Source organism: Tamandua tetradactyla, chromosome 18 (genome assembly GCF_023851605.1).
Source record: "Tamandua tetradactyla isolate mTamTet1 chromosome 18, mTamTet1.pri, whole genome shotgun sequence".
Taxonomy (NCBI): Eukaryota; Metazoa; Chordata; class Mammalia; order Pilosa; family Myrmecophagidae; genus Tamandua; species Tamandua tetradactyla.
This window is the reverse complement of record NC_135344.1, coordinates 51,287,412-51,314,138: the sequence shown is the minus strand read 5'-3', so window position 1 is coordinate 51,314,138 and position 26,727 is coordinate 51,287,412. Positions and strand designations below refer to the sequence as shown.

The 26,727-nt window shown below is 32.9% G+C and overlaps 1 protein-coding gene across 11 annotated transcripts in view; it reads right to left on the bottom strand.

Moving 5' to 3' along the window:
• TRAPPC8 (trafficking protein particle complex subunit 8) overlaps positions 1–26,727 on the bottom strand; it is a 148,979-nt gene that overhangs the window by 83,699 nt on the left and 38,553 nt on the right. For 7 of the 11 annotated variants that reach the window (XM_077135708.1, XM_077135699.1, XM_077135709.1 and 4 more), the window contains 8 exons: positions 26,436–26,610; positions 24,300–24,453; positions 22,036–22,129; positions 21,217–21,494; positions 20,691–20,806; positions 19,714–19,864; positions 16,231–16,331; positions 11,856–11,961 (listed from right to left, as the gene is read on the bottom strand). In XM_077135708.1, the coding sequence (XP_076991823.1) occupies positions 11,856–11,961; positions 16,231–16,331; positions 19,714–19,864; positions 20,691–20,806; positions 21,217–21,494; positions 22,036–22,129; positions 24,300–24,453; positions 26,436–26,610 (1,175 nt within the window). The remainder of the gene's footprint in view (positions 1–11,855; positions 11,962–16,230; positions 16,332–19,713; positions 19,865–20,690; positions 20,807–21,216; positions 21,495–22,035; positions 22,130–24,299; positions 24,454–26,435; positions 26,611–26,727) is intronic. The other 4 variants (XM_077135701.1, XM_077135703.1, XM_077135702.1 and 1 more) reach the window with 2 other exon arrangements.

Genomic DNA, 26,727 nt, shown 5'->3' with positions numbered 1-26,727 from the left:
ATCTCATCTGATTTAACCTAAATAAATTACTAAAATAAAAAGGAAAAGAAAGTCAAAAGACCTGGACTACTTGTAAGGCAATCATAATTCTGACCAGAGTTACTTGTTTCCCTAACTAAATATTATCATTCATCTACACAGACAAAATAGCCTACGAAATTGTTTATCATGGTTCTTTTATGTTTAAGATAACCCTATTAACCAAAAAGATTTTTCTAAAATAAACAAAAAAAAAGGTTAAAAGAGGACCCTTTTTACAAAATTTTGACTGAGGTACCCATAAAACAGATGACAAATGCCAGATTCCAAATTATGTGTGACAGATTATTTCTAGAATTTACAAAGGATATGGCTATAAATTCATTACACAACTTTTCTCTCAAACACTTCAAAAATTTAAAAGAAAATGGGAAGGTTTGGGATAGGGCTAGGGAAGGAAGCAGATCTGTAAAGAACACATCTAGAGAAAGTACTGACTCACCCCAACACCTTTCCCTATTTTAAGAAGGTGATGTGTACAGGGATGATAGGTACCTCCTTCATCTCAATCCGAGAAATAATGGGTTTCACTAAGGCCACTTAAGGAACTTGATATGTGTTTTCAGCATTTGGAGAAAACCCTGGATAGGTAGTATCATAATTCAAAACTGAGGAAGATACAGTGGCAAGGAATTAGAATGAAAGAATAAGGCCAACAGACAGAAAGAAAAGAATTATATTCAAGAAGTAATTGTGCTTCCACTAATGGTAGGGGAAAACACACAAACACACACACACATAGGAGTTTCATATCATAGAGGTGAACTATGTCTAAGAGATAGCCAGTAGGGGGTCATTCTAGATCACGTCCAGTAGGGTCACTTGAGGGGTAATGAGAGAGTAACATAAATGAAGACACAGGTAGAATGCTTGATTCCCACAGACAACAAAATACAAAAGGAACATAGCATCTGCCAGAATAGTATTCATTTGCCCAGAAGACAATCTCCAAAACTGGAAAACTCGGAGGAACCCAGGATGGTTATTTAGAGAAAGAATCAACTTTAAACATCTGCCATCCCAGAGGGTTACAACATCAAAAAACAACACCTATCACAGTGCACTTGTCTCCCAATTCCCTCCCCTCCTGAGCATGACCAAACAGAAGGGAGAAACCTCTCTAGCTAGCTAGAAGGAAGAACGGCGACAGAATAAAGCAATCACATATACCCATCCAAGACATCACAGGTGCTGGACTACTAAAAGTTACAGAAGGATAGGAGATTAAAGCTAAATTATGTTTGGAGTTTTGATTATTACACAGAACCAGCTACTCTAATTACCAAATTGAGATTATGTTTATGACTAGAAGTAACTATGAAGCAAAAGAGAAAGATTACTTGAGAGTAAACAGAAAAGACATGAGCTGAAGGAAGTTTTCATTTAGGGTTAAGGAAAAACTCTCGCCCCAATACTGCCTAATAAAATTTAAAAGGATGGTGAGAGACAAAGAGTGAAAGTTGCACTTTGGTAACTTCATAAACTGTTATCTGTTAAACATACCACCGAGTACTATAAATAATCAATTCAAAAATGATGCTAGATTGCAATCCATTCTTTTTCTTCCTTTGACCTCAAGTTCTCTGTTAGTACCAGTCATTTCTAGGAAAGTGAGTAAGGTTTTACTCTCTCTGTTTTGCACTCAATGGGACAAATTTTGCATATTTGATGGCAAAAGGCAGCTAGTGTTTTCTAACTATTTTACCAAAAAAAAAAAAATTTTTGCCACTGTTCAATCTTCTTTCCATATCACCTCCCAAAACAATCACACCATTAGAAAAATTATTTCCTCCTCTTTAGATTACAATAAACCACCGTCAAATGAATCACTACTAATAGTCAAAACAAACTATATCCTACTTAACCATACTTTGGAATTACAGGAATCTGAATTAATTTTCAGTGTTGATTATAAGATCACCTACAGCAAATATTTCGTTTTAATTAATGAGATCATTTTTTAAAAAGTTACTATTTCTGAATGTAATTCAGAAAATACTCCCTAAAATGCATAATCTGTAGATTAATTCTATCCTCAAATCACTAAAAGAACCTATGAGATGTGCTCTCAACTTCTCCAAGTGTGATCTGCGGACCAGCAGCCTCAGTATCACCTGGAAACTTGTAGAAATGCAGAAACTCAGAGCCACCACAGATTTACCGAATCAGAGTGTGACTTTTAACAAGATTCCTCAGGGGATTTGTGTGTATATTAAAGTTTAAGAAATAACATTCTAGAGAACACAGCACAAAATTTGACAAGGATTTATAGTGTTTAACTGGCATGGATTAATAAAATTAGAATCTTATTTTTAAGGAAAATTCCCACAAGCTAACTTCCACTTACTCCATTATCACCTTTCTTTTATTGAAATATATAATTAACTTAACTGAAGAAAAGATTCTTGGGAATATATCACCATAACATTTAAAGATAAACAACAAACAACATAACATTTAAAGAGATTTCCCTTCATTTCAACTAAATGACTGTTTTACGATGATCTATATATTTCTGTATATTTGTCATGACAGTGCTTGCATCCTATTTGGTGTAATGAGCAAATAACCTTTCCAGTTTAAACAAAAAAAAATTAGACAAGGACAAAGGCCAATCAAAAGCATAAGGCTTTATAAACTGTACATTCCTATAGATATTTCTCTGGATTTAAAATGATTGACCCTTATTCTTTTTAACATTCTATGTAATTTTTATGAAATTTAAAGCACACAACCGTATTCAATGGACCAGTTTCCATGCTCAAATAATTTTTAAAAAAATAATAAACTTGAGACTTTTGCACAGTCTAACCCTGCTGCTTCTTTCTTCTTGCTTTTTTTTTTTTTTGGTATGGGCAGGCACCAGGAATTGAACCTGGGTCTCTGGCATGGCAGGCGAGAACTCTGCCTGCTGAGTCACCATGGCCTGCCCTCTTCTTGCATTTTTAAATTTATTATTTGGCACATCCTTTTTGTCCAGACCTATCTAATTTCCAACATTTTGTGTCTATTTATATTTGGGAAGGACAATACTTTAAATAACGGCGTTTCCTTCTTACATAAATTCAGATAACAGGTCTCAAGTCTGTAACCTCATTTCCATTTACTACTACTTAGAAGGAATTTTCCCTTAGAATCAAAATTACAATAAAAAACTATAATGAAATACCTATTTTGTGTTGTATGTAGCTTTCTGTACTACCTAAGCACTGGTTTCCATTGTGTGGAGCAGACCTCCTTGAGTTTAAGAGGAGTCACCTGGAAATCCAAAAGGTTTCCTAATGCGATCTCTATTCCCTATATACAAGAGAGTCATGCTTCCACATCTCACCATACAATTAAATGCCAGAATTTCAAAGCCACAATAATGCCTTTGAGCAACAGCTTTTGGTATAATAGGTCTTTCAAAAGAATGAAAATAGAAGTTTTATTTTTTAAACTTCATTTTTTTAATTTTTACTCATCTTGAATACCATGTTTCTAGGGCTTAAACGAGTGAGCCACAATTTTCCCCCTATTATTTATTTATTTTTAATCCATATGTTTTACTCATCTCTCCATATTGTAGCTAAAAGGAGCATCAGACACAAGATTTTCACAATCACACAGTCACACTGCAAAAGTATCATTATACAATTGTCTTCAAGAAACACGGCTACTGGAACACAGCTCTACATTTTCAGGCACTTTCCTCCAGCCTCTCCAATATACCTTAACTAAAAAATATGATATCTATATAATGTGTAAGAATAAGCTCTAGGATAACCTCTTGACTCTCAGCCATTGACAATTTATTTTCTCTCATTTCTCTCTTCCCCCTTTTGGTCAAGAAGGTTTTCTCAATTTCTTGATGCTGAGTCCCAGCTCATTCTAGGATTTCTGTCCCACGTTGCCAGGAAGATTTACACCCCTGGGAGTCATGTTCCATGTAGAGAGGGGAAAGGCGGTGAGTTTGATTGTCGTGTTGGCTGAGAGAGAAAGGCCACATCTGAGCAACAAAAGAGATTCTCCAGGGGTGACGCTAAGTTCTAATTTTAAGTAGGCCTGACCTATCCTTTGTGGGGTTAAGTTTCATATGAACAAACCCCAAGATTGGGGGCTCAGCCTATAGCTTTGGTTGTCCTCACTGCTTGTGAGAGTATCAAGAATTCAACTTGGGGAAGTTGGATTTCCCCCTTTCTCACCATGCCCCCAAGGGGACTTTGCAAATACTTTTTTTATTCACTGTTTAAATCCTTCTGCAATTTATCGAGGCATCACTCTGGACAAACCTACAAAATCTCATGCCCTACTCAAGGTTCCATGTACTTATGGTGTTCAATTAAACCATCCACATAAGTTATATTAGGAAATGCACTAGTCAAAATATAAATTTTGTACCAAATAGACATTTTTTGCTTTAGTCTCACACATAAGTTAAAGTTTTAAAATATGAATTACCATCTATTTCAACACCCTGCAGTATTAACATTCCTTTGTTCTTCCTCATGTAAAAACATTTTTAAATTTGTACATTTAGTCACTATGATCATACACTCTAGGCATTTCTAGATTATACCATCTGTCTTTATCATCTATCTCTTCTTCTGATTTCATTTGTGCCCCCAACCCTGCTCCCTCTATCATTCTTACATTCAGCTTCATTCAGTGAACTAACATTATTATATTACAGTTAGGTAGTATTGTGATATCCATTTCTGAATTTTTACAATCAGTCCTGATGCACAATCTATATCCCTTCAACTCCAATTACCCAATACCTACCCTATTTCTATCTCCTGATGGTCTCTGTTCCTAACTGAAGTTCTCCAAGTTCATTCACTAATGTTAGTTCATATCAGTGAGACCATACAGTATTTGTCCTTTTGTTTCTGGCTAATCTCATGCAGCTTAATGTCCTCAACATCCATCCACGTTGTTACAAGCTTCATAGGTTTATGAGGCATAGTATTTCTAGCACTAAATCTCAATTAACTCATTCTTCCCAGCCTTTATTTACCATCTCTTCCTAGTCTTTATCTCCACTTAGCCCGTTATCATATGAATCTATACTAGTAATAGATAATAGCTGGTAACTGAGATTGCAGTTACCCCTGCCTAAAAACACCTAAATTGTTCTTTGGGAAACTATCTCCCCTCCAATATATGGCTCTCTATGCTCTCCTCAGGGGGAAAGGTCCTGAGTGGTCCAAGCCAATAGGGTAATTGCATTCCTGACTTCTACAATCAGGTCAAGTGCAGTCTAATCAGAGAGAAGCTCAGGACTTTTGACCCACGGTTGTAGGAAGCAGCCCTCTCTTCCTGTGGATCTGAACAAAACACGTGGCTTCCATGGCTAAGGTAGCAAACGTACAACCAGGAGGAAAGAGGAAAATTAACAAAAGGAAGAATCCCACACAGGGAAGAAGACAGGGCCAGAAAAATCAACAATGTTACAGTCTGAACAAACCACAACCGAGAAAGTATGCTAATTCAGGCATTTCTACTAAGCAAGTCAATAAGCCTCTGCAGTTAAAAAAAGAAAAATCTGTATAAGACACCTGGTGACTTACCATACATTTCTTTAATAGTAAAGCTGGTCATCTTTTCATTTTTAGGGGCCTTTTTATTTCTATGACTTGCCTGTTTGTATTTTGTGAATGGGTTTTTGTGATTTCCTGGTTTCTAAGAACCCTTCGCATACTTATCAATATTATTTCTTTCTCATACAATTTGAAAATAGTATTTCCCAGTTTTGACATGGAAGAGTTTATTCTTTTGTAGTCAGAGTTATTATCTTTGTCTTTATGGTGGAAATATATTGCATCAAGCTAGTTCCATCTCCCCACTCCATATTACTGACAGTCCTTTCCAACATGAAAAAATTAGAATGGCAATAGCCCAAATACCCCTGAAGAGTGAGATAAGAAAGATCAAAGGTGATGGTAGAGTTATATAGAGAAGGTAGGGTTTAACGAATATAATTATTGAATTATTAAGTTGCTATTTCTTTTAGTCTCCAGTATCTTAGAGTAGCTAGAAGTAAAAACCTAAAACTGTGGAATTGTAACCCATACCAAACTCTGAAATCTGTTCTACAATGAATTGTCATGCTATGCTTTGAAATTTACTACTTTTTTGTATATATGTTATTTTTCACACAAAAAAGAAAAAAAAAGTCAATTGTGATGATAAAAAAATATTTATGGCTTCTAGTCTCCTATTTTCTGGAATAGCTAGAAGGAAAAATCCAAGAGGATCATATGGTAGCCCATGACAAACTCTGGGATCTGTCCTGTAACTAATCATTGAAAAGTACTTTGAAAACTATTGCTTTTTTTCTTTCTTTGCTTTGCATATATGTTATAGTATACAATAAAAAAAATTTTTTTAAAGATATTACATCAAAGTAAGAAACGATGTTCACATTCCTAAATTTAAATAATATTCTCCTATATTTTCTTCTAGTATTTTGGGTTTAATTTCTTGTGTTACACTGGCTTCATCTTTTCTTAGTATAGCTTAATCAAGCTACAATTTATTAACATGTAACGAGGTAGGAATTCAACCTCAAATAGCTGGTCAGATTTCACAATATCTTTCAGTGAATAACCTACCTTTCCCCCTTATTTTAAATGACATTAATCATATATAATATTCAAATTCTCATTCTATTCCATTAATTTGTCTGTGCCTATAACTATAAACAGTTTTAATTTCTGAAGCTTCATAATGTATTTTAATATCCAGAATAGGTCATTCCAATTACTTCTTTTTTTTTTCACATGGGCAGGCACCGGGAATCAAACCTGGGTCTCTGGTATGGCAGGCAAGAACTCTGTCTGCTGAGCCACCGTGGCCCGCCCTAATTCTAATTATTTCTAATTCCAAATTTCATTTAGGCCTCTCAATAGTTTCTTAGATTTTTTTAATCTATAAATTTCTTAAATTTATCCCTACACACACACATACACATCACATATATATTTTTAATCACCTTTGATTTTCATTAAACTACAAAAGTTGGATGGACTGCAACCCTGGACATTCTGACTAAGATAAGGAATATGTCCAGGATAGTTGTGCATATGGTTTGTTTTTTGTGGGTTTTTTTTTTTTTGATGTTTTATAAATGTACAATCCAGCTGAGAACCACTGCTATAAACCCTCACCCTCAGCATTCCCAAATTTAACATTCAAGGATTCATCAATTCAGAAGAGACCAAAGACCATGACATGTATTAAAACAGATGAAATGAAATATGACTACTGTATGCTGTATGGTTGCTAAGAAGGAGTTAATTTGCAAAGATGAATACCCTACACTTATATCTCACTGCAGCTTTGTTTTTATCAGTCCCTGTCTTTTATAGTGATACCCAAAGTGGTTAAAAACCTTATTGCTAGGGTGTACAGGTGGTTCAGTGGTAGAATGCTTATGCCTTCCATGCAGGAGACCAGGGTTCAATTCCCAGACCATGAACCCAAAAAAAAAAAAAAAAAACTTACTGCTTTGTGAAAAATAAAGGGGCTGTGGTTAATAGTACAAGAATGTTCTTTCATGAATTATAACAAATGTCTGACAGAATTACAAGGTTTAGTTAATAAAAGAGTGGTATATAGGAAAAAATACACCTAGTATAAACTATGGACTATAGTTAACAGCAATATTTTAATATCTATTAATCAATTAAAAAAATGTAACATACTAATGCAAAGTGTCAACAATAAAGGGGTACTATGGGAATGTAGTAATTTCTACATGACTTTTTGGTAAACCTACAACTGTTCTAATTTTTTTTATTACAATTTTTTAAAAAACATCATGCTAAGTGAAAGAAATTTGACACAAAATACTACATATCATATATTCCATTTATATAAAATGTAAATATAAATATTTCTAGAGAAAGAATTAGCTTAGTGGTTATGAAGGAGTGGTTGAGAAGTAACTGCTAAGGAGAATGTGTTTTCCTGTTTTGATTAATGAAGATGTTCTAAAATTAATTGTGATGATGAATGCACAACTCTGATTATACTAAAAGCCACTGGTTGTACACTTCGGATGGACTGTATGATATGTGAATACATCTCAATAAAACTGCTTTTAAAAAATTAATAAGAGGTGGGCAGGGGCTAAAAAGAATGACAACTGTTGTTAGCATTGATGGAAGAGAAGATAAATGAAAGGATTTCATAAAATGGTGGTTTTATCCAAAACCTATTAGCATGTTAATTCAGGTGGGTTGAACTGTAGGATAAAATTTTAATTTATTGGTAGTTCATATCTATAATAAGACAAGTCCATTATATATGTTCTATGTGGAACTTCGGGAAAAAAATCTGTGATGCCACTTAAACGAGAACTTTTGCCTTTGAAATCTTTGTCCACAACCAAGAGATAGTTTTAGCAAAAGCTAAAAAGGCAGCATTAACAACATTAACATATACATATGTATAGGAAATGTATAGGAAAAAAACAATCTCAGGTAGAGGAACGAATAAACATTTCTACACAAACGCAGGTGACAAAGGCATCAGCTGTAGCTAATTAACTGAATCAATTCTCAAAAGATGGCTCTAAGATTTTAAGATCTCGTTGCACAATTGTAAAAACAACATGAAAAGCACTATCAGATCATTTTCCACTTATAAAAAATGCTATTATCTCTGAAAAACTGATTTATCATATTCAAATTCAATAAAAGACAAAAAGAGCTCTAAGACAACACAGAAACACAGACCAAGTATGGAAAAAGCATCACGTGTTACACACCAAATTCAGATACACCATCATATATGGAGGTCATGTGGCATGTTTTAACATTAAGCTGGGTTTGTTCCATATGTTCTCTTGCCCATAAATTTGCAGTTCAAAAAATAAAGTCAAAGAAGAACTCTTTGGAGCCTGACCTGAAAGGTATCTTTTGCTATAATGGAATTAACAAAACTTGAGGTAACACAATTCATGAATGCCAAAAATCTATTAGCATGTTAATTCAGTTCCCTATCCTTAAAAAGACCAGGGCACTTTTCATATATTATACAAGCTTTCTATTTAATAAAATACATACAACAAATACAAGTGTTCATGAAGATTTAACATAATTTTCTAATTTTATGGCCTAGTACTCTTTACTGCTTTCAAGTTATCACAAAAAAGTATTTGAAAGGTACAGTAGAAATGGCCAAAAGTCGGCCAATATCTCAATTAGTCACTAGGCCATTAGAATCACAATTTCTAGGGAAATGCACCAATGCCCACTCTCAACTCCCACCCCAAAGAAGTAAATGACAATGACAAATCTCCTAGACTTTCATAACAAAATAAATTATCCAGGCTTGAAAAAGAAAAGTGAAGGCAATGATGAAAAAGAAAAGAAAGTCAAAAACTAATAAGGTTATAATGCAGAGAAAAGAATGTGCTCTAAAGAAATTTCTTGACTGATATACTCTTTTTATATTCACCGATAAGCCCTTGGCTGAGAAGCACAGACACACATTCAAATCCAAGTGAGATTATTTATTATATAGATTATAGAATATCAACAAAACCAAGAGCCTATATTCAAACTCTGCTGACTAGTTTATGTGTGGCACCTGTTTGTTTTGGTCACTATGCAATATCAATTATAAAACATTTTTAATATCACTCCTGAACCTAACTAATTATATCTTACAAAAACCTTTATAAAAGAATTAATTAATCAGTTTAAAAAACATTTGTAGAACACCTACCACGTGCCCAGGCACAAGAAATAATAAAGAAAGCAACACCAACTCTACAAGTAAAATCATTACCCAATCCCCTTCGTGGGACATGACATTCTGGGGTGAAAGTCTACCTGGCAACACTGAATGCCTCCCAGGCATGAGCCTGGCCCTGGCACTGTGGGATCAACAATGCCTTCTTGATCAAAAGGGGAAAGAATTTTAACAAAATAATGTATCAGTGGCTGAGGGAGTTCAAAGAAAGTCGAGGGCTATTAAGCAAGCTTCAGCTACATATTGCTATTTGTCATGGTTTGCCAAATGTCAGTCAAAACCATTCCTGTTAACCCTGAAGAACTAGGGTTCTATTGGAGATTCTACAAAGGTTCCATAAACTATGATTACTCTCCAGGAAACTAAACCTCCAGATGGGTTCCTAGTCAGATAAGTTCTGAAACCTAGAGGGGTCAGCCTCTCCAGAACATCAACTAGATCCACCCTCCTATCCCATATTATCGACAGCTCCTCCCAACATGAAAAATTTAGAATGGGCATAGTCCAAATACCCCTAAAGATTGAGAGAAAGATCAAAGGAGAAGATGGAATTATAACAGAGAAGACAGGACTTCACAAATGAGTATGACTGCTGAATCATTATGCTGACATTTCTTTTAGTCTCTAGTGTCTCAGAGCAGCTAGAAGAAAAAAACATAAAATTGTGGAACTGTAACCCATTCCATACTCTGAAATCTGTTTTATAACTAACTGTTGTGTTGTGCTTTGAAATTTATTGCTTTTTTTGTATACACGTTACTTTTCACAACAAGAAAAAGAAGGCAACACAGTTCTCTGCCCTTAAAGAACTAAGAGCTTATATATAATTTCCAACATAATATGTCAAGTCAGCATCTTACAGCATTATATAAGAAAGCAGAACAGACATTTAGGAAAATCTTGGGTACTGGGGAAGTCTACCTAAAGGACACGACATCAGAATTAGTAAATCAGGTGAAAAAAAGGAAAAGGGCCATAGCCAAGGTGAAAGCTATTAGGACATGAATCTGGACAGCCATAAGAGTTAAAAAAAATTTTTTAATAAAAATAAGAGGGAGAGATAAGTAAAATATTTGGAAATACAAAAGGAAAACGTGTTTAAGAGGCTGAATAAAAAAAAACCCTCAATATTTTACTGATGCAATGGGGTTATAGAGGAATATTTCAACCAATTTCTGCCTTGAGCAAATGAGGGGCTAGCTGGTAACATAATTTAAAATTGCAATATATCAGGTAACAAAGCCTTTGAGTTAAGCTATTGTTATGTTGACTTTAGTTGCCTTGAAAAGCATTCCAGTAGATAAATCTAAACACAATTGGTCATACAAGTCTAAAGTTCAAGTTCTTAAATTTTGGACAAAGATTTAAGAAGGAAAACCACAACAATGAACAAAATCACTCAAAAATTGTGTATGGTAAAAAACACAGTGGTCCAAGAACTATATTAACATTTAAGGGGCAAATAAAGGAAGTGTTTGACTTTGTTCCTTTATTCTTAAGAGTATTTATCTTAAAAAAATGTGCCTTCAACCATTCTTATAAAGGAATTACTACCATTCTTTAAAAGCATGATGTCAATGCCACTCAACACTATCTTTAACAGCAACTATACAAATAGATGGCTTTTTCTCCTTTTTGAAATATTGATAATATACATTTTTTTAAATGTTTTAGATGATTTTCTTAAAAAGAGGGTATTAGTTGAAAGTATGATTAAAAATTCCTCAGTGATTTGTCTTTAAGTATGGATTTTATATTAGAAACAATGCATATGCATGTTCCTTTAAATATAGTTATATGTAGGGCAGAACCAAATAGATAGAAGATGCTCAATATGTATCTGTGGTTAAGAACAATGAAATGTAAACATAATAACTGGAAATAAAACTAATGCAGTTTATAAATGCATTTAAAATTAATTCAACAATAACTAAAGTAAAGACATTGTAAATTATCAAAAAGGGGTATCTCTTAATTCTACATTTTGTATACCCTCTCAAGAAAAAAAGCCATACCTTAAAAAAATTAAGAAACAAGAATATATTAAAGCAGATACTATACGGTTTCAGTACCTCACTGGTCAACCGTATCAGGAGAGCCGCAGCTTCTGAATATTTGCTTTGGCTTTTTAAAATTTCAGCACTAAGCAATACACATCTTTCAGCCAACACCATATTCCTAAAGAGAAAATGACAAGAAAAATATCATTAGAACTACAATAAACCCTTACTACATCATAATAACCATGTCTTCAGCAAAAGTTTCCAATGCGTTTTCAGAGGAAAAAGTCAACAGCCTTGTTTTCTACCTATCATAAAGGCTAAAATTTTCAAAGAATTCTCAAAAATCAATCAAAACTTTTTTTGTTATCTAGTTATATAGTAAGACTACAACATAATGTTAAGTCACATATCCTGTGAGAAAAAAGCTAGAACTCAACTGCTCTCTCTGAACCAGCAGTGAGCATTAAATATAAAATTGAGATGAACAAAAAGGAATATTAACATTTTACTTGTATTTCTTTTTTCTTCCTCACTGCAAAATGTTTCATTTTTAGTGGCTTATTTTACAATAATAAACTGTCTCAATTGGAGACTAAATAGGCTAGGATTGCGTGATCGATTTCTGAGCCAAATTATCACTGTAAACACATGCAATCAGTTGAATTTTTCTTTTTTTGTGGGACATCCATAATCTAAGATTGTATTAATTATTCTTGAAAATATTTTTAAAAAATGAGAACATTCTTACTGTGAAATAACAACATGATATTCCTTTGGGTAACAGTAGCAAAAGATTTTCTCTTTTTATTTCCTAGAAATCCTTATTTCAAAGTACCTTTAACTTAAAATTGCAACCAAAGCTTGCTAATTTGAACTCACTGTGGCAGCCATTTTGAACAATGCTTTTAAAATATAACTTACTACTTTCAAAACTACTATAATAATGTCATACACTTTTTATAAATCATGGTTTCATAAAGAGCTAGTATTTATGAATACGTAAAAATGTTTATAATGAGCACAAAAGATTAGCTCCTAATTATCAGCACCTAGTCACATATAATATGCTAAGTTCTCAAAGGTATTTTTTTTTAAGGAAATTTTATAAACTCCCTTGAATCGTGACATTATTTTGCTTGTTTGACTCCTCTCCTATTTTCCTCTGTAGCCAGTTACTAAGCTACTAAGGGTACCAAGCCCAAGACTTTGTTTATTTAAGTAACATTTTAAAAAGTCATTTGTATCAGACACAGTTTAAGCACTAAATATTCAAATATTTCTACAACACAACCCTTATCTTAAAAGTAGAAACAGATACAAAACAGAGCACAATGAACAGGGAACAACTAATTTTATTATGATTTGGGGGAGATGGGAAGGAAGAGATGGCTTCATAAAACTAATAAAATGTAAGAAAGCCTTTTAAGGATAACTAGAATTTCATCAGTTAAAAACTGGGGCAACTCCCCCTCTCTACATAGGACATGACTCCCAGAGGTGTGGACCTTCCTGGCAACGCAGGACAGAAATCCTAGAACGAGCTGGGACTTAGCATCGAGGGACTGAGAAAACCTTCTCAACCAAAAAGGGGAAGAGTGAAATGAGACAAAATAAAGCACCAATGGCTGAGAGATTTCAAACAGAGATGAGAGGTTATCCTGGAGGTTTTCTTATGCATTAAATAGATATCAGCTTTTTAGTTAAGGTGTAATGGAGAGGCTGGAGGGAACTGCCTGAAAATGAAGGGCTGTGTTCCAGCAGCCATGTTTCTTGAAGATGATTGTATGATATAGCTTTCACAATGTGACAGTGTGATTGTGAAAACCTTGTGTCTGATGCTCCTTTTACCTACCTTATCGACAGATGAGTAAAACATACAGATTAAAAATAAACAATAGGGGGAACAAATGTTAAAATAAATTTAGTAGATTGAAATGCTGGTGATCAATGAAAGGGAGGGGGAAGGGGTATGGTATGTATGAATTTTTTTCTGTTTTTCTTTTATTTGTATTTCTGAATTGATGCAAATGTTCTAAGAAATGATCATGATGATGAAAATACATGATGATGAAATACAACGATGATGAAAAAATATATATATATTTAAGCCCTCTAGCCTCCTATATTCTGGAGTAACTAGAAGGAATAATATGAGAGGATCGTATGGTAGCCCATGACAAACTTTGAGATCTGTCCTGTAACTACTTGTTGAAGAGTACTTTGAAAACTATTGCTTTTTGATTGCTTTGTATGTATGTTACACTACAAAATAAAAAAGTTTTAAAAAAAAATTAGTGCAATAAATGAGATGCCTGAGTGGTTCAGTGGTTCATTTTCCATGCAGGAGACTGGGTTAGATCTCTGGACCATAAACCCAAAAAACAATTTTTTAATTGGGGAAATAAAGTGTTAATAACACAACGGTGGAAACGGGAACTCTATTTTCTGCAGGACTTTTCTGTAAACCTACAACTTCTCTAAATTAAAAAATATATATTTAAAAAAGTGTAACAGACGCAAGACAGGAAGAGCATATTTAGAAAAACTATGTAGTCTGCTGTGGGCAAAAGGGCAAAACTAGATTGCCAAGGTTTATTCAGCTATATGGGTCACTAGGTGGTATCTTTTTTTATTTCCATCACTCCAGGTACATGTCTCCAGAAACTTTGGGCTTCAAGAAGACAAAGATCTTTCTATAGGAAGAAAGAATATTCTTGAAAGTCTTTTACAACTGCGACTTCCCTGACACCTCACTCATCAAGTCCTTCTACCTCTTATATCTCTCCTTTGCAGTCTTCTTCAGCAGCTCCCCTTTCATAGGAGGCTGTATCTCCTGCTGGAATCTCCAAATATATTGTCTCAAGTAGATATAAAAGTATAGGAACTAAACATGAATTCAATTAACAAAAATTACACTTTTTTATAAAGTGTAAGAGATGAGATTAATAATGACTCTACCAATTATTAGTTTGTGAGCCCTCTGGCAAATTAGTGTCACTTTCCTCATATATAAATGGGGATGATAATAGTAGTCTTACCACTTCATAGGTTTGTTGTGAAAATTAAACAAGCTTGTAAATAACTTTGGCATAGTGGTAAATGCTAAGCAATCAAAAATGTTTATTATTTTGTTAATTATTATTAATGTTGTGTTGTAAATACATCACTATTACTACTACAACTACTGCTTCTATTACTTCTACTTCAACAAGTTATAGAAGAAAAACTGCCTCTACATTTACACCTTAGAACCTATCTATTCTATGTTAAAAACTCAGATTAAGCTTTCTGAAAAATTATGTAAAGGCTCTACTGAAATATTCAGTGACATCCTATTTACTACTGCATAAATCTTGACTACAGTTTAATAATAAAAATAACAAATGACAATTGAGGCTCCCCACACTGATTTATCACAAACCACCTATGATGTTTAGGTTCCAGTGTCAACTTGGCCAAGTGATTACGCCCAGTTCTATGGTCAGGCAAGCACTGGTCTGACCAATGTCATGATCAACTAAGATCCATCTCCCATAACAAGATAATCCAATCACTTGAAAGTTTTTAAGGAAGAAGAGAGACACTTTCATTCCTTTCTGAGCCAGCGAGCCTCTCCTGTAAAGTTCATCCAGACCCTTCATCGGAGCTGTCAGTTTCACAGCCTGCCCTACAGGTTTTGGACTCTTACATAATTCCACAGTTGGGTGAGACACTTTTATAAATCTCATATTTACAGATCTCTCTGCTGGATCTGTTTCTCTAGAGAATCCTGACTAACACAACAAATTTACCACTTAATACTCGCCATCTATACACACTCGCCAATCTAGCCAGGGTTCTATTCACTTTCACTAGAAATGCTGATTCCAAAATGGTATTCTTGCCAATCACTATTTCTGAAATGTCTTCATATTATCAAATCTCAACCATCTTTCTTTCAAGACCTACTAACCAAATATCTCATGAAACCTTTCGTGATCACTTTCAGACCAATTCACAGCTTCCTTATAGATGGTGAATTTTAACTCCTACAGAGTTCCAATAGAACTCCCTATATGTATAAAATACTACTCATTTTTCTCCCTGGATTGTTATTTCTCTCTTTGTGTTTGCCTATTTCACAAGGAAAATTCAAAATGGTTGACTGGAATTATAAATCCCCATAATACAAATCATCCTAAATATAACATATAACCTCACATTACATATAATGAATTCCTAAACCACAAATACAAACAAAATACAGAGGGAGAAGGGGGCATAATGAAACATTAATTTTAAAAAACATCACCTCAACTTGTCTCTGAGAAGGTAAACTAGATTTGGGAAGTTACTTAGAAAGGTTTAAGACACAAAAAACACTAAGACAAAGAATCATTATATCTAATAACAATCTAAGTGTTTATTCCTAAATGAATAAAATTTAAATATTACAGTCACCTACTTGCAGATATCCCTGTATGTCTGGATTGCAGTATCCATATAATGAGCAGGGTAAGGCCTCGGTGCTCCTGGCTGAAGAAAGGCTGACACAGCTGCCATTTCCTAAAGGAAAAGACATTATTTATATTATTTCAAAATGAGAAATATTCTTATAGTTTAGCATACAGGAACTCTAAAAATCAGAATGAAATTTCTTGCAGTTTTTTATGCACACACACATTTTTATGTATAAATGTCAAAAGCCCAATAAAGATCTGAAATGCTTTTAGGCCTAAATTCTCTAGTCAAATTTCAGATTTTGCCATGCAGTGCAAAACTGAGATTTTCCACAAAACCTAGCAGATATTTTGGGTTATGATATATATATACTACCAAGTGATCCTAGCTTAAGATTCTTCCATTTTCTCCCCAATCCCTTAATAAAGACAGAACAATGATAAGATCCTACAGAGACAAAATAAAGTACATCTCTATTTCACTGACTTTAAAACATGAAAATAGGGCTCACAACAGCTTGCACTATCAATAAAACATGAAAATACGGCTCACAACAGCTTGCACTAACAACTATGCTCTGGAATACAAATACACTCTTGTTTATATCCTATACCATATGGAAGGTACAAAGATCATCTCTTAGAGCTGTATTACTGTAAATCTTATTTCACTTTTAAGACCTATTTTATTGCCAATACCTATGATTTCAGTTAATAATTCTAAACAATATACAATGGTGTTAAGTAAAGGACTTACAAATTAACACTAAAATATAGGTTTTGGTTCTCTTAGTATAATATCTTACTATGTCCATACTAGTGTTCTCATATTGATCAAGTTTTAACAAAAACTTAGAAATAAATTGGAAACCTTCATTAATTGGGGGGGGGGGGGGACTAGTAATGCCATATCCCACTTTCAGGACAAATAAATGAATTTCTTTGCAATATTATTTAAAAGAGAAAAAAGCCTATACAGCAACACTTTACATACAACTAAGATATGGTCAGTACTTCTGAAGTGACAGACATCAAGCTCCAAGACAATATGAACCATACAAGTCTTAGCTCTTCAGGAATACCTCAGCATTCTGAGCGCTCAGCAGTGTTTGCTCTAAAATTTACAGGATGAACTGAATAGAAACACTTCATACCGATATTATGAATTTTCTACAGCCCTGAAACATGTCTTCTTAAGCAGTTTAAATTTTCATGTATATATTGAATATACAGTATAATCTATATTGTTCAAGTAATATTTAATATATAGTGAATAGATGGTGTAATACTATATTGTACAAAATACTGTATTAAATACTATAGTTTATATGAACTATATACATATTCTATATATACAGTAATAAAATTTTGCTAAGAAAAAACCCTGAAAGAAAAACATGCCATGATTTTAAGGAATTCTCCAATTTATTTCTGTAGTAAATATTAAGTCAATGTACATTCAAAGAAAACTGACAATTTCTACAGATGCAGGGCAAACACTCAGAATGATTACCCTCAAGTTACTTGCACAATCTTCAATAGTCAAACATTAAATTTTTCTTATATTCTACAAAATGGATGAATATATTTGACAAAAACTTTCAAGAACTGAGGAATAATCTACTCAATCTACAGTAAGTAAATTAAACTGCCCAAATACAAATTTTCTATCACTATTTGCCAAGGTATATATTTTACTTTGTAGTTACCATAACAATATCTTCTATAATTTCCATGCAGTATATAGTCTATTCTACTACCACACATTTCTACCATATCAATTGGCTAATATGTGAATAGCAAATAGGAAAGTTAAATCAGTAAAACTGAAATCTGCATTGGCTCATATACAATTTTTCTTAGGCAAGAGAATCAAAAATAGCAAATACATAATTACAGCCTTTAGCAGGAAAGGAAAAAATTCTCAGCTTAGCTGCTGCACAGGCTAGTGCTCTTCAGCTATATTTCAAGAAAATACAAAAGGAATATCTGCCCTTCGTGCTTCTAAGACTGCCTCTCCTGAAAAGTATATCCCCAGCCTTGCACAGCTCTTGGTTCAAGCAGGATACACTTCCTTCCCTACCCCTAAAGAGTGGGATAGAAAGATTAAAGGTTATGGTGGAGTTATGCAGAGAAGGTAGGAGTGGGTTAACAAATGAGTATGACTGCTGAATCATTATATTGATATTTCTTTTAGTCACCAGTATCTTAGAGCCACTAAAAAGAAAATCTAAAATTGTGGAACTGTAACAATGATGAGATGAGTCACCTCATCAACCCATATCAAAGTCTGAAATCTGTTCTAGAACTAATTGCTACAATGTGCTTTGAAATTTACTGCTTTTTTTGTATAGGTTATTTTTCATAAAAAAGAAAAAAAGTCAAGAAAACAAAAATTTTTTTAAACAAAACATGATATATACATACAATATACTATTATGCAGCAGTTAGACAAATGATGTCCCAAACTATATGATAATGTGGACGAACCCTGAGGGCATAATGGTGAGTGAAATAATTCAGACATAAAAGGACAGATACGGTATGATTTCGTTACTAAAACTCTGGTATTTTGGAGCAGCTAGAAGGAAAAACCTGAGATGAGGGAACTGTATCCCATGACAAACTTTGGAACCTGTTCTGTAGCTGCTTGTTGAAATGCGCTTTGAAAATTATTGCTCTTTTCTTTCTTTGCTTTGCATATGTGTTATATTTTACAACAAAAAGATGGTTAAAAAAAGAAAAAAAGAAAGCATATATATATATATATATATATATATATCAGCATATATATTATATATAGGTGCTATAGCAATATTAGTTTTTCCTTGTTCTTTAGTTTTAAATTGGTTTATGAAACTTACTGTGCAATATAAGTTTTACAATGATAAATTGGATACTTTAAGATATTCTTTTTTGGTGGTTCTAAATAACATTTTTAAATAAAAATATTTCTTTTAAAAAATTTAAAAATAGTAATAAATATTAAAGTAACATAGTCAGTTCTTACTGGGAGCTTGATACCACACTAATCACTTTACATGTATTACACCTTATCTAATCCTTATGCCACTGGGATTCACATTTTATAGATGAGAAAAGTGAGGCTGAGAAATATTTAATAACTTGCCTAAGATCATTCAGAAAACCAGGTCTGTCTCACACCAAAGTATGTCCTTTTAACCAAGATATATTCTTGCATCAGAAAAAACATTTCAAGCAACTTAAAAACATTTTTCAAGAGGTCTAAAATCAACCTCTTAAAAAAAAAACTTTATAGTTCAACACTCATATTATCCACTTTAAAAAAGTCACTAGTTTTAGGGCAATTCATCAGCTCATCATAAACTAATACAAAACCCAGAACCCCACTATATTTGTACCTTGAGTACAATTTTACTCCTTTTGTTTGTCATTTCAAGAATAGAAACTTCTAAATCATTTAAGGTAGCAGAAATAAGAAGTTATAATACTGTAGGAATACCAACCAAGGCACCAGCAGCATAAAGCATTGCTTGATCATTAAGAAAATCCTTCTTTGCAGTATGGTAGCAACTGTAAGCTAAATCGTAATGTTGCACCAAAAAACATAAATCAGCCATTTTTCTAATTTGAAGCTCTGGTGCTTCTGGTGGATACCTGTAAATACAAAATGACCGAAAAAGATAACTTACAATTTATGATCCCTAAACTATTAAATATTATAGATCGTCTAATAAGTTGCTCAATTAACCCAGAAACAGAGGAAAACTGATCGTGTTTTATAAGAATGCTATCCCTAAGGAGAGTGACATTTCTCAAAAATATTTGGAAACAGATAAATACATCTATATTTCCTTAATTTATAGCCCTATACTGAGCAATTCTGAATAGCAGGCAAGCATTTTTCTCCATGATCAAATTATGAAATAAATGCTAAATTCTCAGTGACTCACTCTTATACACAACAGAGAAAAAAAATTAAAACTCAAAATAGATTAATTGTATTTTTCCTCATAATGGGATATGCTAAACAAGAAAATTTGCTAAATATGTGCCATGTCCAAGAACCCAACACATCAAAAGAACCCAGCATTTTAAACACTGAAGAGTTATAAAGAATACCTAGTCTACCCTGAGCTGTGGGATGTGCTCAGACACGTAAAAAAAAAGAATACCTAGTCTACCTCCATCATTTTACAAAAAGGACAGACTGAAAGTATAGTGACTTCCCTGGTTATTTTGTTTATTTTTAGATATCCACTTACCTAGAGTACTATTTTTCATTATTAGATACCTAATTACCTAAAGGACTATTTTTTATTAATATATTTTACTTGCTTTCACTGTTATTTAAAATATCAATCTGAATTTTTATCAATACAAAACTAGGAAATCAAAGATAGTTATTTTTTGCACGACATTATAGGCAAACACTATTTAGAGTTAAAAATATGAAAAACAAAAATGGTAAGATTTTACTTACTGCAACCCAGATGTATTTTTCAGCTCATTAATACTTTTTTCTGGAACTTTACTGCCACTAAACCATTTTTTAGTTGCAGAAAAAAGAGATCGACTCAAACCTTTTCTTGATATTAGCTAAGAAAAAAATTAAATATATTGATATATATAAAAAGTTTAGTATGTTTCTTTTACATATACAAGGAGAAAAATCTTCAAAATAACTAAAAAGCTTTAATAGTCAGCAAATGTGCATTTTAATAATACTAATATAAAGAAAACTGCCTAATTTCTGGCAATAGCCCAAGTGAAAACTAATAATCCTCTTGCAGGGCTTAGAAGAATTTTATCACTAGGAATAATTTCAGTATGTCCTAATACTGTTCTTTTGTTTTTGTTTTGTTTTGTTTGTTTTCTAATACTGTTCTATATTAAAACAAAAACAAAACAAAAAACTCCAAGTACTTCAAATAATTTATACTGATATATTGTCGAGTTTACTAGTCACTGAAATTTTTAATGCACTAACCCCAAAACTTAAGTCTTACCTGATCATTTAGTTGCCGAATTGTTTTTTCTATATGTGGCAAAAGGCCCCGAAATGTAAACTCTTGAATAAACTGTCGAATTCTATCATGATCAGTAAGGGTTAAACATGCACCATGAATTATTCCAGTATTTATTTTCTTTGTTTCATGTGATGATGGTTTTGTATGATCTGGGCCATCAAAGCTGTTAGAAGGATCACTGGATTGGTCCAATTGAAGTGAGTGAGCTCTAAAGTTATTTGGTAAGCCATCTACTGAAAAACAAATCTTTCCTTTACCTTCAGAATGCAATAAAAAAAACGTGACAATATTACCATACTGCTAAAGAGGAAAAAAAGGAGGAATACTGGAACCCCTAAGTATAATCTTTCTATATATCTTAGACACAACAGCATTAACATATTGTCCTACAATATAACATGGCCTGGGTTAATATTTGTTACTTAATATTTGAGATTTAAAAATTCAGGTAAATCAGGAAATGAAGAAAAATGCAGTTTTTAAATGACAAAGAATTACAGTTAAATAGCAAAACTAAGCATATGAAAAACTGTAACAAAAAATTTTAGTGCTATCAATCAAAACTATACTTTAAAATGCAGAAATAAAGCCTGGAAATCCTCTGGATTTAGGGAATAATGTTGTGCATCACATCTTCCCTTACTTTTTTACAAAAGTATTTTTTAAAAGAAATAAGAAAAGCTAACCTATTATCTTCAATTATGAAAATATCCCCCATCTTTTACCTATAAAGGTTAGCATGCTCTAATAGTGTATATTTTCAATCAGAAGAGAAAATTAGAAAAAGTATATCAAAACCTTTGACTTCGTTATCTAATCCATCCAATGAAAGCAAGTTACTATCAGAATTCTTATTTGAAGTTATAGTAAAGGGACCATCTTCATATGATTCCTATTAAAATAAAATAAAAAAGCATTAGCAGCTATATTTAATCATATTTAAGACATCACTAAATCCATCAACAATTATGGTCTGTCATCTACTGGTCTCATTTACTTTCTACAGCAAAACTCTTTTCTTCCAGTACTCCAAATTCTTAGCTTCTTCCATATCTTACTCTCTCTCTCCAATTCACACCTACTATATTCTTACACTCCCTTTCACACTCAATATACTACTCTAATTCTTCTGAACTCAAATGATCTCTGTATCAGTTCATCTCTTTATATGGGCTATGTATATTCCTATAAGGATGCCTTTACATATGTCTTATGTTAGGAATAACAGCAAGAGAAATGGACTACTAGAATGAGGCAGGGGATAAGAAAAAAAGATGGTAAATAGTCTCCTAGGTCATGGACACAGTGTTATTATGTTGAAGTGAATTTTGAGCATATTGAAGTAACTTGGAAAAAATATGCAGTGCAGCACTTATTTGTCAAAGGCATCAGTTATTCAGTCACCAAGAAAAGCTAAGCTAAAATACTCAGCCTACTCCACAAAACCAGCAAATATGAGATACTTTAATTGTCACACTTTGAAGGAAATATATAAATTAGAATTAAGAGGAAGAACTTAAGAAGAAAAGCAAACAGTCTGAAACCAACGGGTGACAAAGAAATAACAAAGCTGGGGATGTTTAGCCTGGAAAAAAAAATCAAAGGGATGAGAGCTATCCTTCTATATTTTAAAAGGTATCTTAATGGGAAATTGATACAGTCCCCAAAACACCAATGGATGCAAGCAATAGGGAAAATAATTTTGGTTGATCCTCAAGCTGTTAAGACATGGAATGAGTCACTTATGGAGATAGTAAGTACTGTCACTAAATGAGGTCCCTTTTAGGTATGAAGGAAATTGAAGCATTCGAACAGGAAATGGATTTAATAACCTTTAAACTCCAGTCTTGGGCTTCTTGGATTCTAAGTTAATAAATCTCTGCTACCTCTGTCTTCTGTTAAAGGCTCTCAAACTGAACTATTTTCCTTATGTTTCCCTTCCTGACCTTAGATAGCTGGGACTCTAAATTAAATTTTTCAGTAGTGCTCCTATCTGAGTATAGCCCTGTAAGGCCATTAAAAAAAAAATAAAGATCCTTCACATCCAACTAGTTATCTTTCTCTCAGAAACTTCACTCGGTATTATCTTAAAGAAGGTCAGCAATCATCTCAAGAACAATATCAAAGTAATTAAAATACCAGTACAAAACTACATTTGGATCAAAGAAAACTCCATAAATAAGACAGAAAAATAAGGCAAATAAACCAATTATTAAATAACATTTATAATAGAGGATCAAAAAATATTAAACTTTATTATAACTGATTTTTAAATATCACATAAAAAGTACATAATGATGTGATTGAAATGCACAAAACATAAATATATTTTCCATTTACTTAAGAAATCCTTCTAAACAAAAAAAGTCAATTGTTGATTATCTGAACTAAAATCATAGGAATCTGGCACTTGGGCAAGTAGCATACAATTCTATTCTAAAAGCCTGACAGAACTTGAAACCTTATACCCACCCACTTCAGCCAGCAGACAATTAACATTAGTCTAAAACTAAATTAATAAAAGACGAAGTAAGGAAGAAACAACACTTTCTGAAAATTCAGAAGGAAACAAAATCAAACGAAGTAAAAGATAAGAAAAAACCCCATCCATCTAAAAAGCACAAGCTTCAAAAGGTAACTCTAAGAACAGCCAGTTAAAAATGTAGGAGCACAACCCAGAACATGTGGATAAAAAGAACTGACTGTAAGCTTCATAAAGAACTAAATGTACAAGTCAAAAATTCTATTCACTACATATCTAACCAAAAGAATTCAATTCTTAATCTGTAATTCATTTTTCATCTTTTAAGAAAAGATCAATTAACACTATTATATATCTGAAACAATACATATAAAAATTACTGTGGTTGGCAAAAAATAGCTTTTGAACCAATGATTTAAGAGCTCATATGCTGATAAATTAAAACTAGCCAGATGCCACAAAGATTAATAATTACATTAGTTAGACCAAGGCATAAAAATTCTACAGTGATATCATCATGTAATAAAACTGAAATACAGCTTTTGTAGTTTGCTTCATTGTTGTTGTTTTTTACATATACCTGGTTTTGAATACTATTTTTCTGGAGATACTGACTCCAAGGATCTGGTATCTGTTCATCTGATGCTCGATTAGATGTTCGAGAATTAATTTTAAGTAAATAGCAACCCTGAGTTCCATATTTCTGTTTCATCTCTTCATAAATTGAATCAGCTCTAAAATTAAAAATGTGAAAAAAGTTTGTAGTAAATGGAGAGTAGACCTAAGGCAATAATGATATTAGCATAATACAAAAAAGGCAAAACAGACATTAGGAGAATCTTAAAATACATTCACAATCAGACTTTAGTACTAAACAAAATAAACTGAGGAAACAACTGTTATTATACACATAAAATTAAGGCTGAATAGGTAAAATATTTGTGAATTTGGCTAAATACTGATATAAGTATATGTGTAAACATATTCAGGACATTAAACCAAATTTCCTGCTCAATTTACCAAAGATATAAACATAAGAACCAATAATTTAATACTTAAATTACCACTTAAATATCCTAGTTTCAACTACTCAAAATGGAAGATATATATCAGATTCAACTGACAGAAACTAACTTAAATACCCAGATTAAATCATTTCTATTTATATAATATGCTTTCTCCAAAAGGTTTCTAATATTTCAAAAAAAACTATAGGTTATTAATCCTCAGAGTACTGCTTTGATTTTTATGGAGGAAAATTTATTAAAAAGATAAAAGTCTGTGTGCAGAACAAGGACAAAATATAATTATTTAATTACATATCCTAAAAGGCACTGAGAACCAAAAAAAAAAGGCACTGAAACATCAGAATAGAAACAAACGATTAATTTGATCCACACTGTGCTGGTTTGAAAGGAAGTATGCCCCCTAAGAAAAGTCATGTTTTAATATAAATCCCATTTCTTAAAGGTAGAATAGTCTCTATTCAATGCTGTGTATTTGGGACTGTGATGGGATCATCTCCCTGGTTGATGAGATTTAGTTAAGAACGGTTGTTAAACTGGATTAGGGGATGATATGTCTCCACCCATCTGAGTGGGTCTTGATTAGTTTCTGAAGTCCTATAAAAGAGGAAACATTTTGGAGAATGAGAGACTCAGAGAGAGCAGAGAATGCTGCAGCACCATGAAGCAGAGAGCCCACCAGCCAGCGACCTTTGGAGATGAAGAAGGAAAACGCCTCCCAGAGAGCTTCACGAAATAGGAAGCCAGGAGAGAAAGCTAGCAGATGATGCCGTATTTGCCATGCGCCCTTCCAGCCGAGAGAGAAGCCCTGACTGTGTTCACCATGTGCCGTCTCACTTGAGAGAGAGACCCTGAACTTCATCGGCCTTCTTGAACCAAGGTATCTTTCCCCGGATGCCTCTGATTGGACATTTCTATAGACTTGTTTTAATTGGGACATTTTCTCGACCTTAGATCTGTAAACTAGCAACTCATTAAATTCCCCTTGTTAAAAGCCATTCCTTTTCTGGTATATTGCATTCTAGCAGCTGGCAAACTAGAACACACACCTTGGACCAAAAGCCAAAATAAACTCCAAAGCCATAAAAGTAAAATTACTTTTAATGTTACTTCAATTTTCAAGAATTTAGTTTATGTTTAAAGACAAGTTACTCCTTTATTCGAAGATCACTAATAATGAATATTAAAGGGAACAAAGACAGAAACATTTGATATTTTTGAAACTGTGACAAATATCAAGGCTAAATAAAAAGTGACAAGAAAATGGTGAATGATTAAAAAAGTGCCTGTAAGCAACTGGGAAGGAAAAAAGGAGGAGAAAAAATGAAAAATAAATTTCCTTTAAAGAAATAAGAACCACAGGTATAAATGACAACTGTGTCTCTACAAAGATTAAAGTAAAAGAGACATATACTGGAAGGAAAGTTTAGAAAGTATATGAGATCTAACATAACTTGACTTAGCTATGTTTATTCCATATAATTGTGGAATAAAACATAAAGTTCAATGCCTTATTAATAAATTCATATTATAAGAAATATTTACTTTTTTAGGTAAAAATTAAATCCAGAATTTAAACAAGCCATATCCAAATTAATGCTAAATCATTTAATTTACAAGTAGGATATGATTAACTCTAAACACAAATTTATGACAGCAGGAAAATATTTTAAATTAAAAAATATACTTACCTCTGTTCATCACCTGCACTTACATCATGTAAAAGTACATAATATTTAAGTGTATTTGGAATAAACCATTTGGGGTAGGAATAGTCACTATTGTGCTGAATTCGATGCTGTTCTTGTGACAACTTTGAAAATTGTTCCACAGGTTCAGCTTCACTAGAAGATGCTACCAACATACCTTACAAACCACATTATTAAGGTAATTATCACTTATTCAATGATAAATATTGTCCTATTAAAATAAACTTTAAGGAGATTTCTTCTCAACATAAGGAGATAGTCTTTTCAACTTGAT